Source organism: Harpia harpyja, chromosome 12 (assembly GCF_026419915.1).
Source record: "Harpia harpyja isolate bHarHar1 chromosome 12, bHarHar1 primary haplotype, whole genome shotgun sequence".
Lineage (NCBI taxonomy): Eukaryota > Metazoa > Chordata > Aves > Accipitriformes > Accipitridae > Harpia > Harpia harpyja.
In genome coordinates this window covers 7,785,608-7,799,208 of record NC_068951.1, presented here as the reverse complement: position 1 = coordinate 7,799,208, position 13,601 = coordinate 7,785,608, and the positions used below count along the sequence as shown (strand labels likewise).

The window sequence follows — 13,601 nt, the reverse complement described above, 5'->3', positions numbered from 1 at the left end:
GACTTAAGATGGATTTCCTCTTAGGTTTTTCTGCTAATATTTACATTCCTGAAGAAAATCAAGCGCAGTGATAAAAACCAGGAAGGAACTAGTTACAAAATAAGGTGTCTACTGATCAACAGCTTTGGTTCTGCTTTAAACTGCTGCCATCTCGTGGTCTTGCTCTTCATCACCAGGGCTCAGCACTTGGCAAGGCTCCAACGATGAGCCGTCATTAGGTCCGATTCACAAACGTCAGAACAAGACAGTATCAGGAAAAAGAAAAAAAAAAAGTTTGTCCAAGACTTCAGAAAGCCTCTGGCCATCAGTAGGTGTGTAACAGACCTACCTCTCTCACTCCACTATTACCTGCTGCTGTTGCTGGGTGTGAAAGGCATTCTGCAGTAACCTGCCATCCTGTGTACAAGCAAGAGTACACAAAATCCTGGGACATCATACTGAAATCGTATTTTGTTAGAACATGAGGATTATGAGAGGACATGCCTTCTGAGTTGCACTATACCAAAGGTACCAGCAAGAAAGGCCCTGAGGACTTAAGTCCAGCTGCAGCACACTGACAGCCCAAAGCAGCCAGGCCCAAACTTTATATTCATCCAGACCTGGTTCTGCTGAGCTTCATGTAAGGAAATGCACAGCAAAAAAGGAGAAGGGTTTGCCTTAAGACAGCTCCAGGAAGAAATGAGCGTTCCCTCTATGGAGGGAAACTCTTTGGCAGGATCCCAAGTGATGAAGAGCAGTCACAAGCACTTCAGGCCCATCTGTAAAATGAGATTAAAGACTCTTTCCACAATCAAACTTCTGCAGTGTAACCACCCAATAACTGAACCATGCCCTTGTATGCGTTATTGGCCCATTGCCTGCACAAGCTAAGACATCTCAGATAATTCAGCTGAAATGTAGTAAGCCACCAACCCATCTGGTAACTTGCCATATATATCCGTATGAGTACATATGCAATTAGAATTTTGAATTAATTCATCCAGGATAAACTGCAAAGCTACCACAGAGATTTTTCAGAAAAAGCTAGTGAACTACCAGACTCAGGTGTCAGTCCTTTAATCACAACTACAACCAGCTCATCTGGAAGGGTGCAATCCTACAACTGTTCAAAAGATCACTGTATTACTGTATTCAAACGAAGGCCAAATCCTGACAACAAAAGGCCCAGATAAAGGGGGAAAGCACCTTGGCTGTGCACCTACAGCACCTTAACAGGACTTCAAAGCAATTCCCTGAACATCCCCAATCTGTTTGCACGATTCTATGAAAAATTATTCGTCAAAAAATACGAAAGAAAAAAAAAAAATGCAAACCCAAAACGTTTTTGACAAGGTCACCTCCAACTTAGACATTGTTATGATAAGGGTGATTTGAGCTGATAGAAACACACATCCTGATCTCTGCACAATTACAAAGCAATTAGCAAGCCACAGATGGAGTTGTTACTCTACCCAGCTAGAATGTTTAGTGCTTGCTCATGTGCTAGAGGCAGCCAATTACAAAACCATAATAAAACCCTTCTTGAAGACTATTTTTCAACAGGAGTTTTTTAGCTCCTGCACAAAATCCTCATTTCTCAGAAGACAGAACAAGTGTGGGTTTCCTGTCTACAAAATTCTGCTTCATTAAGTGTCTAATGTTGCCTATTTCCACAAGTCAGCAAAAGAGGAGAAACATTTCTAATATAAATATGAATGAGTTTAGATAACAGGTTGCAATGATTGAGATGCATCATTTACAGGGGAATAGGCCATAAGGATAGATCCATCTGTACTATTCTTTTGATAGGCAATACTGACACATACATTTTACTGAAAAAGAGCTTCCAGGCAGGGCTGCATTCTACCTGATCATGGAGAAATACCTTAATAAATATCAACTTGCACACAAATATAACTTATCTGGCAAACACAACTCCTGGCCATCAGGAACCCCCACTGGAGTTTCACATGGAGAAAGCAGCAATGAGCTGGATGGTTTGACTAGGAAGATGAACCTTAATTAGGGGTGGATAGCTCCTGTACTTTTGAGGGAATCACTGTGCCACAAAGGCATGAATTTCAAAGGGGGCCAAAATGATAAACTTAACTAGAAGGAATGTCTGTATCTGCTAAAAATTGTAACCAGATTAAATATTGTATTAAGTCAGCAGCTATAAGAGCCACAAACCTGATAAAATCTCTCCCCATGCACCCTTAAAAAGCAAGAATATAATGCCCTGTCTACAGTAAAACCTGGGAAACCAGTACACTGAACACCAGCCACATGATCCTCTCAAAGTCTGCAGATCTGAAGACACACCACAGGCCTCTCCATCACCATCACTCCTCCAAATTGCATACTCTTGCTGTGAATCCTCACCTTCGGGAAGAGCAGGTGAGTACAACATGAGGCAGGTACTGTAATCCTGCACAGCTTCAGCAGTTGTAGAGCTGCAACCAATTGCAGCAGCTGCAGAGGTTTTGCTGTCCCAGTCCATCCTCATTACCATCAAGAAGGTCAGTAGTTGTACTGATGTTTTATTAGGAATCCCTATGCTACTTTGGGGGGTTTATTTAGCAAATGGAGCATACACTGCCCTTTGGTATTTATCCTCTTCTCTCCATTCATTTAAGTCAGTATTAAGTTAATGTACTTTTGAAATAGATATTGGTGCTTTCATAATAGCCAATGGTTCACTTACCAAAACAGTTAGTTCCAGAGATCAACAAGCAGAAAGGGCAAGCAAAACCTTATTAATTTCTCCTGAAGTACCACATCTTTTCAGCCTGAGCTCCTCAACTCATATCCATGTGGCTGTAATCAGCAGAAGAAAATTAGAGTTGGAACCAAGGCTGGAAGAGGAGGTTATATCCCTGTCCACAGCGCACTCCATTGCTGCCTGTGAGCTAGTGAATGCCAGGGGCCAGCATTTAAGTGGAACTAAAGCAGCCCCACCAAGTACTTTCAGAGTCTGCAAGGCACACCCTCAATATTAAATTAAAAAAGCAGGTGTTCCCCTATATGTCTCAAAATTGCCTAGACAGACAGAGCATCTTCAAGTGGTCATCAATACTCATGCAGAAACCTGGCATAAAAAAAAAAAAATCAGGGAGGCATACAAAAAGAACAGCTTGTAAGAGCCAGATATCAGAATCAATAGGCACCTCTATCTTCTGATAGGCACCACCGCTCAGACTTGTGCTTGTGAAAGTCAGACACTTAGTTTTACTGTCTCTAGAAAGCCATAAGAAAAACAATCAGCAGCCTTCACCCTCCTACTAAAGGGGATGGTGCCTTACCACCTGCACCTTGTTTATCCAAACCTGCCCAAAGACAGCTAGAACAGGACAGCAATTTGCTTTATGTGGTTTGATTCATGCACCATAGAAAGAGCTGTTAGACCTGCACTAATGTGAAATTATGTCTTTAAGTGGAGTCAAATCAGATCTGTGCTCTAAAAGAGCTAAAAAAGTAGCAGTCAGATCCTTAAACTCTGAGTTAAACTGAACTGCAGAAGTTTTCTTCCCCGCTAAGAGTTACGACAATATCAGTATGCTCACTGGATTCTAGTAGATCACAGGAAAAAATATTGAATGAAAGGATTATGCAGTGGGGCACTTCAATCCATCAGCCACAATCTTTTAGTTACAAAGTAATAGTGGAAGATGCCTGGTGTGGAAATGGACCCTTCATCAACCGTGATGAAATACTGATTTAGTAGGTAATGTACTCCTGTGAAATTCTTGGCCTTGATCTCCACCTCTGCTCTGATGACTCATTTAACTTTATTAAAAACATAAGCATTGATTTTTCTCCACTCATTAGAGGCCAGTGGATTTACCTGCATTAGTGAATTAATTAATCCAACCTCTTACTCCAAGAAAAGCCAAAGCCTGCAGGAAAACAATAGCTACAAGCTGTGATGAAGGTAGCAGCATCAAGTATTTCTTGCTCTTCTGATTCATCTGACCAGGAAGTTAAACTTTTGCTGCAGCACTCAAGACAGGCAAAACAGGCAAAAGCCAAAACAGATCTAAGAATAGAAAGTATTTCCTGTTTTCTGAGGCAACAAGTGTTCTCTAAGCAATGCATTCATCACAGTGCACCAGTTGCAATTAAAAAGCCTTTGCGTTTCTGATTATCTGCCCATTACAAACTCAAGCAATGCGCTGGAAGGACATATACATTACCATGGGATTGGAGTCTGCAATCAGGTCGCGCAGAGAATCCAGAAATCCTTGGTCCTCCACCATCTGGGCATTGATGTCATGCAGCTTTGCCACACAGACAGCTGCAGTCTTTCGTACATAAGGGTCTTCATCCTTCAGACACTTGCGAAGGGGCTCACACAAATACTCAGTGATCTTGTCCACCCTGATGCATCCCATTGTACGGACAGCCAGAGCACGGATGAGAGGGTTTGGGTCTTCACAGTCCTGCAGTGGGACAGAATATGCAGTAAACAGATCTGCACCACTAGCCACTGATACCTTCCCTGCAGCCAGAATCAGGCTGCTCTTATTTAAAACAAAAAGATTCTCTCTGCTTACATGCTAAAAAGAGGCAATTATTTCAGATCAGGGATAAAAGGTGGAACTTACTCATTCACAAAAACATTCTACACTATCTCAAGATGTTTTCAGGCTATGATAGCTTGTAAAATTGTGATCTGAGTGTCCCTTTGGTCCTCCCAGGCAAAGATTCTTCAACATGATCTAGCAGCTACAGCTAAGCTAGAAAGGCAGCTCTCACCACCCAAAAGCTAGCGACAGGCAACTTTCAGACAAAGTAATATACTGGTTTCCAGCCTTACTGGTTTGAAGGAGCAAGAAAATATAATGGGAAAAGTCAACAACGAAACACAATGCAACAGTCATCTAGGCCTATTTCTCACAGGCCATCAGCTCTAGACACAAGCATCCCTTAAGTTTGCAACATATGAAGCACTAAGCAAAGGCTAGTCTAGAGGTGCTTTTTTGATGAGGAAAAAGCAGAAGGGAATATAACACTTCATACAAGACTACATAATTTTCCATACACCCAATCCATCTGCACCTCTGAGCAATGCTCCTCCAAAATCAGCCTATAAAAAGATGGCTGCAGAATGACCTACAAAAGTCTATGGTACATTTACCTTTCACTGTTTAAATTTCCTACAGCTGAAAAAACACCTGAATGCATCACTTCTAAATCATACAAGAGAAGTGACATGTCTTACCAGCGTATTCAACACCTTGAACTGTGAACTGCGTGTGAAGTGCTGAGCTAATGCAGAGTAGCGTCAACACTTTCTCTACTAACAGTTGTCCCTCAACTTGCCAAAAGGGACATCAGACATTCCCTTGCACGGAAAAGCATGAAGCTGGAAAACATCATTTTTGTTTGTTAGTCCATTCTAACAGAATTACACTTTGAAGATATGACAGACAACGATATTCTTTCCAGAGAGCAAGATAGGACATCTTCTTTGGCCAGAAGAGCAGACCTGCTCTTAGCCTAGGTAGGTCTTCTCACCTCTTTCAGCCTCAGGCACCCCAACAGAAACTTAAAACATGATGAGATTCCCCAGTGTCTCAGATTTTATAATACTCTAGGAGGAGTCTCAAACTTTTTCTAAGCACCAGGTTTTAACTTACATAACGTGGGACTGAAATAACACTTCCTAGATAAGGAGAGGCAACTTGACAACAGAATTAAAGGCAATACAGCAATCAGGCTGTTATTTTTCCAGTGAATTGTCTTTCAGTTTCACCAGAGATAAAGGTTTTCGACACAGAGCACAGTTGAAACATTCAAACAAGAAGTAGATATCCATATATCAGTGTCCTGGTTTCAGCTGGGATAGAGTTAATTGTCTTCCTAGTAGCTGGTACAGTGTTATGTTTTGGGTTCAGTATGAGAAGAATGTTGATATCACACTGCTGTTTTCAGTTGTTGCTAAGTAGCATTTGTACTAAGTCAAGGATTTTTCAGCTTCTCATGCCCAGCCAGCAAGAAGGCTGGAGGGGCACAAGAAGTTGGGAGGGGACACAGCCAGGGCAGCTGACCCGAACTGGCAAAAGGGGTATTCCATACCATGTGACATCATGCCCAGTATATAAACTGGGGGGAGTGGGGCTGGGAGGAATAGCCACTCGGGAACTAACTGGGCATCAGTCAGCAAGCGGTGAGCAATTGCATTGTGCATCACTTGTATATTGCAATCCTTTTATTATTATTATTATTATTGTCATTTTATTATTGTAATTATTATCATCATTATTATTTTCTTCCTTTCTGTTCTATTAAACTGTTCTTATCTCAACCCACAAGTTTTACTTTTTTTTTTTTTCCAATTCTCTCCCCCATCCCACTTGGGGGGGGGGGTGAGTGAGAGGCTGCATGGTGCTTAGTTGCTGGCTGCGGTTAAACCAGGACAATCAGAGATACTACAAAGGCTGGAAGATGAACAATAAGAAATCTGTTATCCAATACCAGAAGTTGGTCTTTAATGACGATTATTAAAACAATAGAAGCAGCTTTCCCTGGAGCAGGCTCTCTCATAACCACTTACAGGGGCTCTTAAGTAATCTCCTCTGCAATAACTAGCTGCAGCAAGTGAGAGGGAGGACCCAGACCTACTGGATTCAGCATGCTCCTCTACAAGCACCCCCAGCCCAGAGACTCAAGTACAAAAGCAGAGATAAACAACAGCTCACAAAGGCTAACGGACAAAGGAGCCATGGCGACAGCCACTGCGCTGGACCATTTGCTGATGAGCCGTGTGAGTAAGTTACCTTCACAAAGCTGTTAACAGCCATGATGGCCATATCTGGCTGACTTTTGGCGTAGTTCATCAGGTACAGGTAGACCAGCTTCTTCAACTCCAGGTTGTCGGTCTGCATGCAGTTCACAACATCAGGAAAGAGTGAGCTGGATTGACAACAGTAAGCAAGAATAGAGAAAAAGTAGTGAGATCGCATGGTATGAAAAGGGGACAGTAACAATATCAAGGAAGCCAGGAAAACTGGAGTTCCACATTAGGAACCCTGCTGTCTAATGAGAGGTCAACTTCCCTCCCAAAACAGTTTGCAATGGCTTTTATAATAATAATTTAATCTCTTCTAGGGCTTTAACATAGGTTGGTTCTGTAACAGGTGAAAACTAATGCAATTTCCTAAAGGTGTTTTAATTGGGGAGTGCACCAAACAACAAAATTCTACCATGCCAGGCCTGGACATGAACCCACAAGAAAAAAAAGTGGCTTAAAAATGTTTTGGTAATGCAGGACACTCACAAAGAACCTGCCAAATTTCAGACTAGTAAGCTCCAGAGTGATTAGGAGCTTAAACGCTGACAAGCTGAATTTCATTCAAATATCAAGCAGCAATCTTTAAACAGCACTGCAGAAGAACACAGCACGTTACACAAGGATTTCTGCAGCTCTCGGGTATGCTGTAGAGATGTAAAGGTGAAAGGCAAGTGCTGCTGGCCAAAAAGATTATTTTTTCTTCCTTCCAGTTTGTCTGTTCCTTCATTCTATGATGAAGTCATGATGCTAAATTTGCAACCTTATATTAATTTCCGTAGCAACAGACCACAGTGCCATGAATCCAGGACTACTGCAACTTTATGGCAGACTCCAGTAACAGGAGAAGCTGTAAGGGAGAAAGCATTCACTCAAGCAAGTTTTTCTGGTTGTCTCAAAGACAGAAAAAAGTATTGGGGACAGCACTGCAGAAGGTAAATGCCTGTGTCCTTTAGTCACCATGAGGCAAACATTCAATTTAAAAATCACTCATTTTAAAATGTAGCTTAAATTTATGTTATGACAAGTAAGGCTAAGAAAAACACTTGGAATTACCTTTCTAAGCCTAAAACCAAGGCTAGCAAGCAGTGAGAAAACATCTTCTAAAGCGACATACAAAATGATTGAATTCTGGATGCGTTTTTAAATAAAGAGAGCTATTGGCATCTAGCTAAACCAGCGCTGAAAACAGTTGTTTCTTTTGCTCTCGGTCACAGGAAGGAGCTTGAGAAACCTGTGACTCAAGCACAGCACAGGCAAGGACACAGCCAGCCTCACTATCCAGCCACACTGAGATGACAAACTCAGAGCTGTTCCATGGAGATGTGTGCCCACTACACCTGACTGAGTCCCAGGACAACCAGAGCTGCTACAGCTACAAGAAAAGTTGCTTTTACCTGACATCCTTCCCCACGGTCATGGCTGCAATAACCTTCTTTACAGCTTCTTTCCTCTTCTCTTTCTTTTCATTATTAAGTTCAGCCTTCAGTTCAAAAATCTCTCCTGGCAGAAGACAAAACAGATTGAGCCTCTTGGAAGAAGAAAAGGGTCTCGCTTCAGGGATAGTTCAAGAGTGACTTCTTACTTTCCCGGCCTGTTGTTCCCATAAAACTGGTACAGCAGCATGTGGAAGCTGTCACACCTTATGGAGAACATGGTTCAGTGAGAAGCAAAGCTGCGACACTCAAGAGAATGATATGGGCTATACCTTGCTAACAAAAAAGCAGTTAACAAGAACCACGCTGCATGTTGCAGCTCTCCCACTTCTAGAACATTAAATCACATCACTGTAGCGTCTGTTTCTCAGAGGCAACTATTATATAACTAGGATGAAAAGATATTTGGAGACACCAGATTCATGCCTGCAAGAAAAAGAACTAACTAAGCTAGGAATTTTGCCCAGACTTTTTAAACTTTTGCTCATCATCGCCTGCTTCCTGCGAATGCAATGAGAAAACAGCAGACTGTAGTGTAGCCCAAATGCCGTGATACACAGCAGCAGAAACAGGAAAGCACAAATTTAGTCCACTGGAACAAATTCCTTCCAAGCTAGAAAGACAGAGCTACTACTAACAAAAGCAACATATAACATGGCTTGCCTGGATTCCGGGGTTGCCAAAGTAGCCTTTTCCACAACACTAATTCTTCCAGATATTACTGCATGGAAAGTCAGTTCAGGCTGGATCACAAAAGTGACAAAGCAAGTTTGCAAAATAAAGCAACACCTGCAAAAGACTGCTTATCAGGCCTGCTCCAGACAGAGCAAGTAGTGTGAGCAGGATAACACTCCCGACTGACAAGACAGCTTTCCCCAGGAAGGAGAGTGAGCAGTGTTCCCACTGGAAGCCACAGGCTGAGGACACATTACAAATATCAAAATATCTCTGACAAAATACATTCTAGTCCCTAACCTTCAATTCCTATGCACCAATGCCACTTTGTCAGACCAGCAGCACTAATTACTGAAGAGCCTGACACGAAAAGACTGACAGATACTTCAAAAAAGAAAAGTTACTGTTCTGAAGAACACAGTGCAGCGACCGCTCATCATACCTCCTGCCTGAGAAAGAGATGCTCGTGTTACTCACACTGAGATCGTGCCCTGGTGCAGAGCTGAGCAAGCAGCAGCACGCTCACTAGGGCTCAGACAATGCCCGCTAGTGTCTTGCAGCCCTCCCAGAAAAACCTGCCTTTAGGACTGAACTTACAGATAGAGTCGTTCCTTAGAAAGATGTGAACTGCAATTGCTTAATTTATGAGCTCATTCTGAAGCTTAATGAAACAAGTAGATCAACACTGTATTTTTTTCACTGGCAAGCATTCATCAGAAACATTCAGCCATTCTGAAAAGGAGAGGTTAATGCAAACTATTTTCCACATCTACTGGAGAAGGATGAGCAAAATCAGGCTTAAATTGCAGTCAGCAACAGTGTTTTGTTTCAGAACAGGTTAGAAAATAAAAACTGCCTGGGACAGTTTCAGCAGAACAAGCCCTGCTCTGAAACAGGTGAATGGCTAAAATGTCCCCAAAGATCCTTTCCAGTCTTCCCCATTTTTAAGGGCAGCAGTTTGTCCTCAGGTGAGGTGACCACTACACCTACAGTAAAGCCAAGGGAAAGTCAAACGGAGAACTGCAGCTTTGGAGGAAACAGCAATAGAAAATCCCATTATCTTTGCAACAGCTTGATGTAGAGATATACACTTATACCTTAAATATTAAATGTCTCTCAATCAATTTAGTCCTGTGATGCCCAACAGAACAACCATCCTCAGTCTTGAACTTGTTAGCCCATAACTAAAACTCTGTCTCTGACCAGATCTGCACTCAAATCCCAATGTTTTGTTCTCTGATCCTTGAAAAAGCAGCAATTTGGGTCATTTTGTGCATCACAAAACCATATAAGACATCAGTTTTGTCTTTTGTCACCATGTGACCTACTTTCGAAGTTTCTCCCTGGATGATTAAGACAAAAAACAGGGACAGAGCTAACAGAAAAGCACAAGTTCTTCTGCACACAGTTTAAAAAGCTGTGTAAAAATAGCCACCCACCACCTCCAATCCACTACACCAGCTTAACACTAACCTTTTTTATTGGTTGTGAAGTATTTGGAGTCCGTCATGGTTCCAGTTCCTTAAAACACCTGAGAATAATAATAAAAAAAGAACAAGTAGTCAAACAGCATTTGCAGCTGACAACACTGAGTTTGCAAGGCAGGAACTCAGAGAAAGGACAGTTGGTGAGTGCGTAACGTAAGGCAAGAAGCAAATGCTTTACATCCACAGGCACAAGTTTCACAATCTTCATTCTGCACCTGCTGCTGATACTACTTGCCAAACCCAGGGATTTAAAGGGCTCAGATGAACAATGTTAGTGAAAACACAACAGCCTGAGGCGGACAGGCTGGGAAAGCAGTGGTGCTCAGCCCAGCTTTTTAAACTTAGAAGGAAAAAGGCAGTTTTTAACTCCTTATAATCAGCACATCTTGACATGTTCTGCAGCTGTCTTCCCCTTGGGTACACAATTTCGTTTTCCAAAAAAAGCACTGCACATTTAATATCTCGATTGGAAGCAAGAAGTCCATGTTTCAGACAAAGGAAACTGTCAACTCCCCCTAACGATACTTTCCTGTGTTGCATCTTGATGGAAGGAACAATTAATCCTACTTGCAATACCCACCCCGAGGCCCTTTCATTTCTTTCCCTTCTTTTGTTCCCGGGAGATGCAAAGCAGTTTTTTGGAAAGAAAGTTCTCTCAAGCTTGAAATTGTAATCTTTCTCTGCCAAGATCTGACATCCCACCTCTGACACACACAAAAGCTTATTATTTCAGTGCTGCACTGCATTTTTGTGGACAGGACTGAAAAATGCTGCTGGGCCAGCAATCACTTCACAGAGCTACAAGAATGGCCTCACCAGCATTTTTCTTGCTCCACTGAACCAAATTATTAATAACTTAGAATACAGGGATTGCCCAAACATACGTGGATATCCATCGTTTTATTCTTACAATTGCCAGCTCTGTGACAAACATGACTCAAACAATTTTCAAGTACTGCCTGAAAAAACAAGCATAGGAGTGGGCAGTTTTACTGTTTTTGAGGAAACAGTCTGCATCAGTGCTAAGAACCTATGACCCTAAAACCATCCCAAAAAAGGGTTTTCCTACCTCTTTCCTCCTTTTTCTATTTTTTGACCAATTCCCCTTCTCTTGTACGTACTTCCATGACCTTAAGTGCTACCAGCAAAGCAGCAAGTCATCTGTTCCCTAAACGCTGCCTGTCTTGCCTCTAAACCTCGTAGGTCTTGCTGGCTCAGCAACAAAAGGACAAGCATAGCTTTGAACTCCAAGACACTGCCCAGCAGTGCAACCAGCTTGCTGTTTCTTAATGCGTTCCTTCCTCATCCCTTAACCAACGCCAACACCACTACCATGCTTTTTTCCCCTATCCACCTTGAACAACTTAATACCTCAGCAGTTAAATTCCCATCAGCAGCAGCCGAGGGGTAATGCCACAATTTCTACCACCTTCAACGTACTTTACAGCACGGCAATGGAGAGCAGTTGTAATCTTGTCCAACTGCCAAGCAACCAGATGAGAAACAACCTGTTGCTTAGCCCAGTTCCCTGGAGCTCCTGCCTGCCCTGTGCCTGCATGGTAACTGTCTCATCCCAATTAAGCAGTATTACTGGGTTTGGTTTGATTTCTCTCACTTTCTGCTCCTGCCAAGCTGGAGAGCAAACTATGCCTGGGGACAGCTCTGGAAGCGCGTTCCTCCTGCAGGAGAGGTTTGCCCTCCTTCCAAAACAGAGGCTGGGCTGGGAAAGCTGCATGAGCCACAACACTGCAACCTTTCCAGCAAAAAAATCACAGCATCCTGAAAGAAGAATCTGTAGTGCGTCTTGTTTTATAATTAAAAACAGAGCCTGTGTTCAGCTGCAATGTTATTGCTGACACAGTCCTTCGGATTTGAGCCCAGCTTAGAAGATGACTTAAATGTTTTCCTCTATGAGAATATTTGGCATGGTGCCATGCAAAAAGCGTTGAAGATAGCCTTGCCATTCTTTGTTTGCATTACATGTGAATTTATCAACCTGGGTCGTACCTCCCCAGCTGAGCTACTCCGATACTCTTTTAACAGTGGCCAGAGCAGCAGATTAAAGAGAAAAATCAAGGTGAAAAAAACACCACCATACACATCATCCCAGTTGCATAAAGCTAGACAGAGGAAGAAACCTTGCTGAATTTCAGAGATGATCTTTAAACCCAAAAGCAGGACATTTCACTGTTTTTTTAACTTCAGATCACATACTTGGAAATATGAAGAATCCTAGAAACACTCAGACTCAGATAAGGCTAAGCACAGCACATGTCTTTACAACCCATTTTGATAGATGTAAATGAGATCTGACAGGTCAATAAGCAAACTACCATATTCCAAGTGCAACACAGGAGAAAGCTCTTTTTCTCATGAGCACACAGATTTTTGCTTCGTGTATGTCAGAGCTTGCTTTGCACATTGTTCAGAGAGCTTGCTAGCAGTACCGAGTATTATCTCATCAACTAAGCAAACTCAGCGTGGTTTACAGCAAGTCCCAAATGAAGGCCAAAACCAAAATAGCCCAGATATACAAATAGCAATATTTTAAATAACTCAAGAAAATGTTAGCTTCTTGTGCACAAATCTAAATTGAAGAGAGCCAAGATAAATTACAACAACATCATGAACATTCTTGTATTTGTAGGAGAAAATCTACATCAGATTGCCCCCTCCTTACTATCGTTCTGTGTCCAGCACTTGCTAAGGTGGAAACAGGTAAGAGGTGTTCAAGCTGACAGCAAAAGGCTCCTGTTCCAACCCCAGCAAACAAGAAGAGATGAAACAGAGGAGTTTCTCCAGAAGCTCTGGCAGTGTTTAATGCTATAAGCACTGGCTTGACATTTAAATGTAGACTGAACCAAAAATATATTAAATTAAAAGACTAAGGAATCATCATAACCAGGAAGATAAGCCTCCTCAGCCCAAAACCACACAGAAAATTGGATCCTGCATCCGACCGACACCTGCTTTGCCCCATGCATGACTCCAACAACAGCCTGAGCAGCTCCCCACCACTGATTTCACATAGGTGTAAACAGGAAGGGGGCAGGTTTAAGGCCTCAGTATTGATCCACGCTCCCTAACATTGAAAAAATCCAGTGTTGAACCCCTAAATCTCTAAAGTGATCCCTGGTTTAACCTGGCTTACAGTCCAGCTGGTGCCACCACCTCTTATTTGCTCCCATTTCACCTGCAAAGCCTCTCAAGTAGCCACACAATAGACTAAGAGTG

At 42.3% G+C, this 13,601-nt stretch overlaps 1 protein-coding gene across 3 annotated transcripts in view; it reads right to left on the bottom strand.

The window, feature by feature from the left end:
• Positions 1–13,601, bottom strand: part of AP2B1 (adaptor related protein complex 2 subunit beta 1) — an 82,004-nt gene that overhangs the window by 67,194 nt on the left and 1,209 nt on the right. For all 3 annotated transcript variants that reach the window (XM_052805088.1, XM_052805091.1, XM_052805089.1), the window contains exons 2-5: positions 10,354–10,411; positions 8,167–8,272; positions 6,759–6,894; positions 4,173–4,418 (exon numbers count right to left, since the gene is read on the bottom strand). In XM_052805088.1, coding sequence (XP_052661048.1) covers positions 4,173–4,418; positions 6,759–6,894; positions 8,167–8,272; positions 10,354–10,390 — 525 coding nt within the window. In that variant the 5' untranslated portion in view covers positions 10,391–10,411. The remainder of the gene's footprint in view (positions 1–4,172; positions 4,419–6,758; positions 6,895–8,166; positions 8,273–10,353; positions 10,412–13,601) is intronic.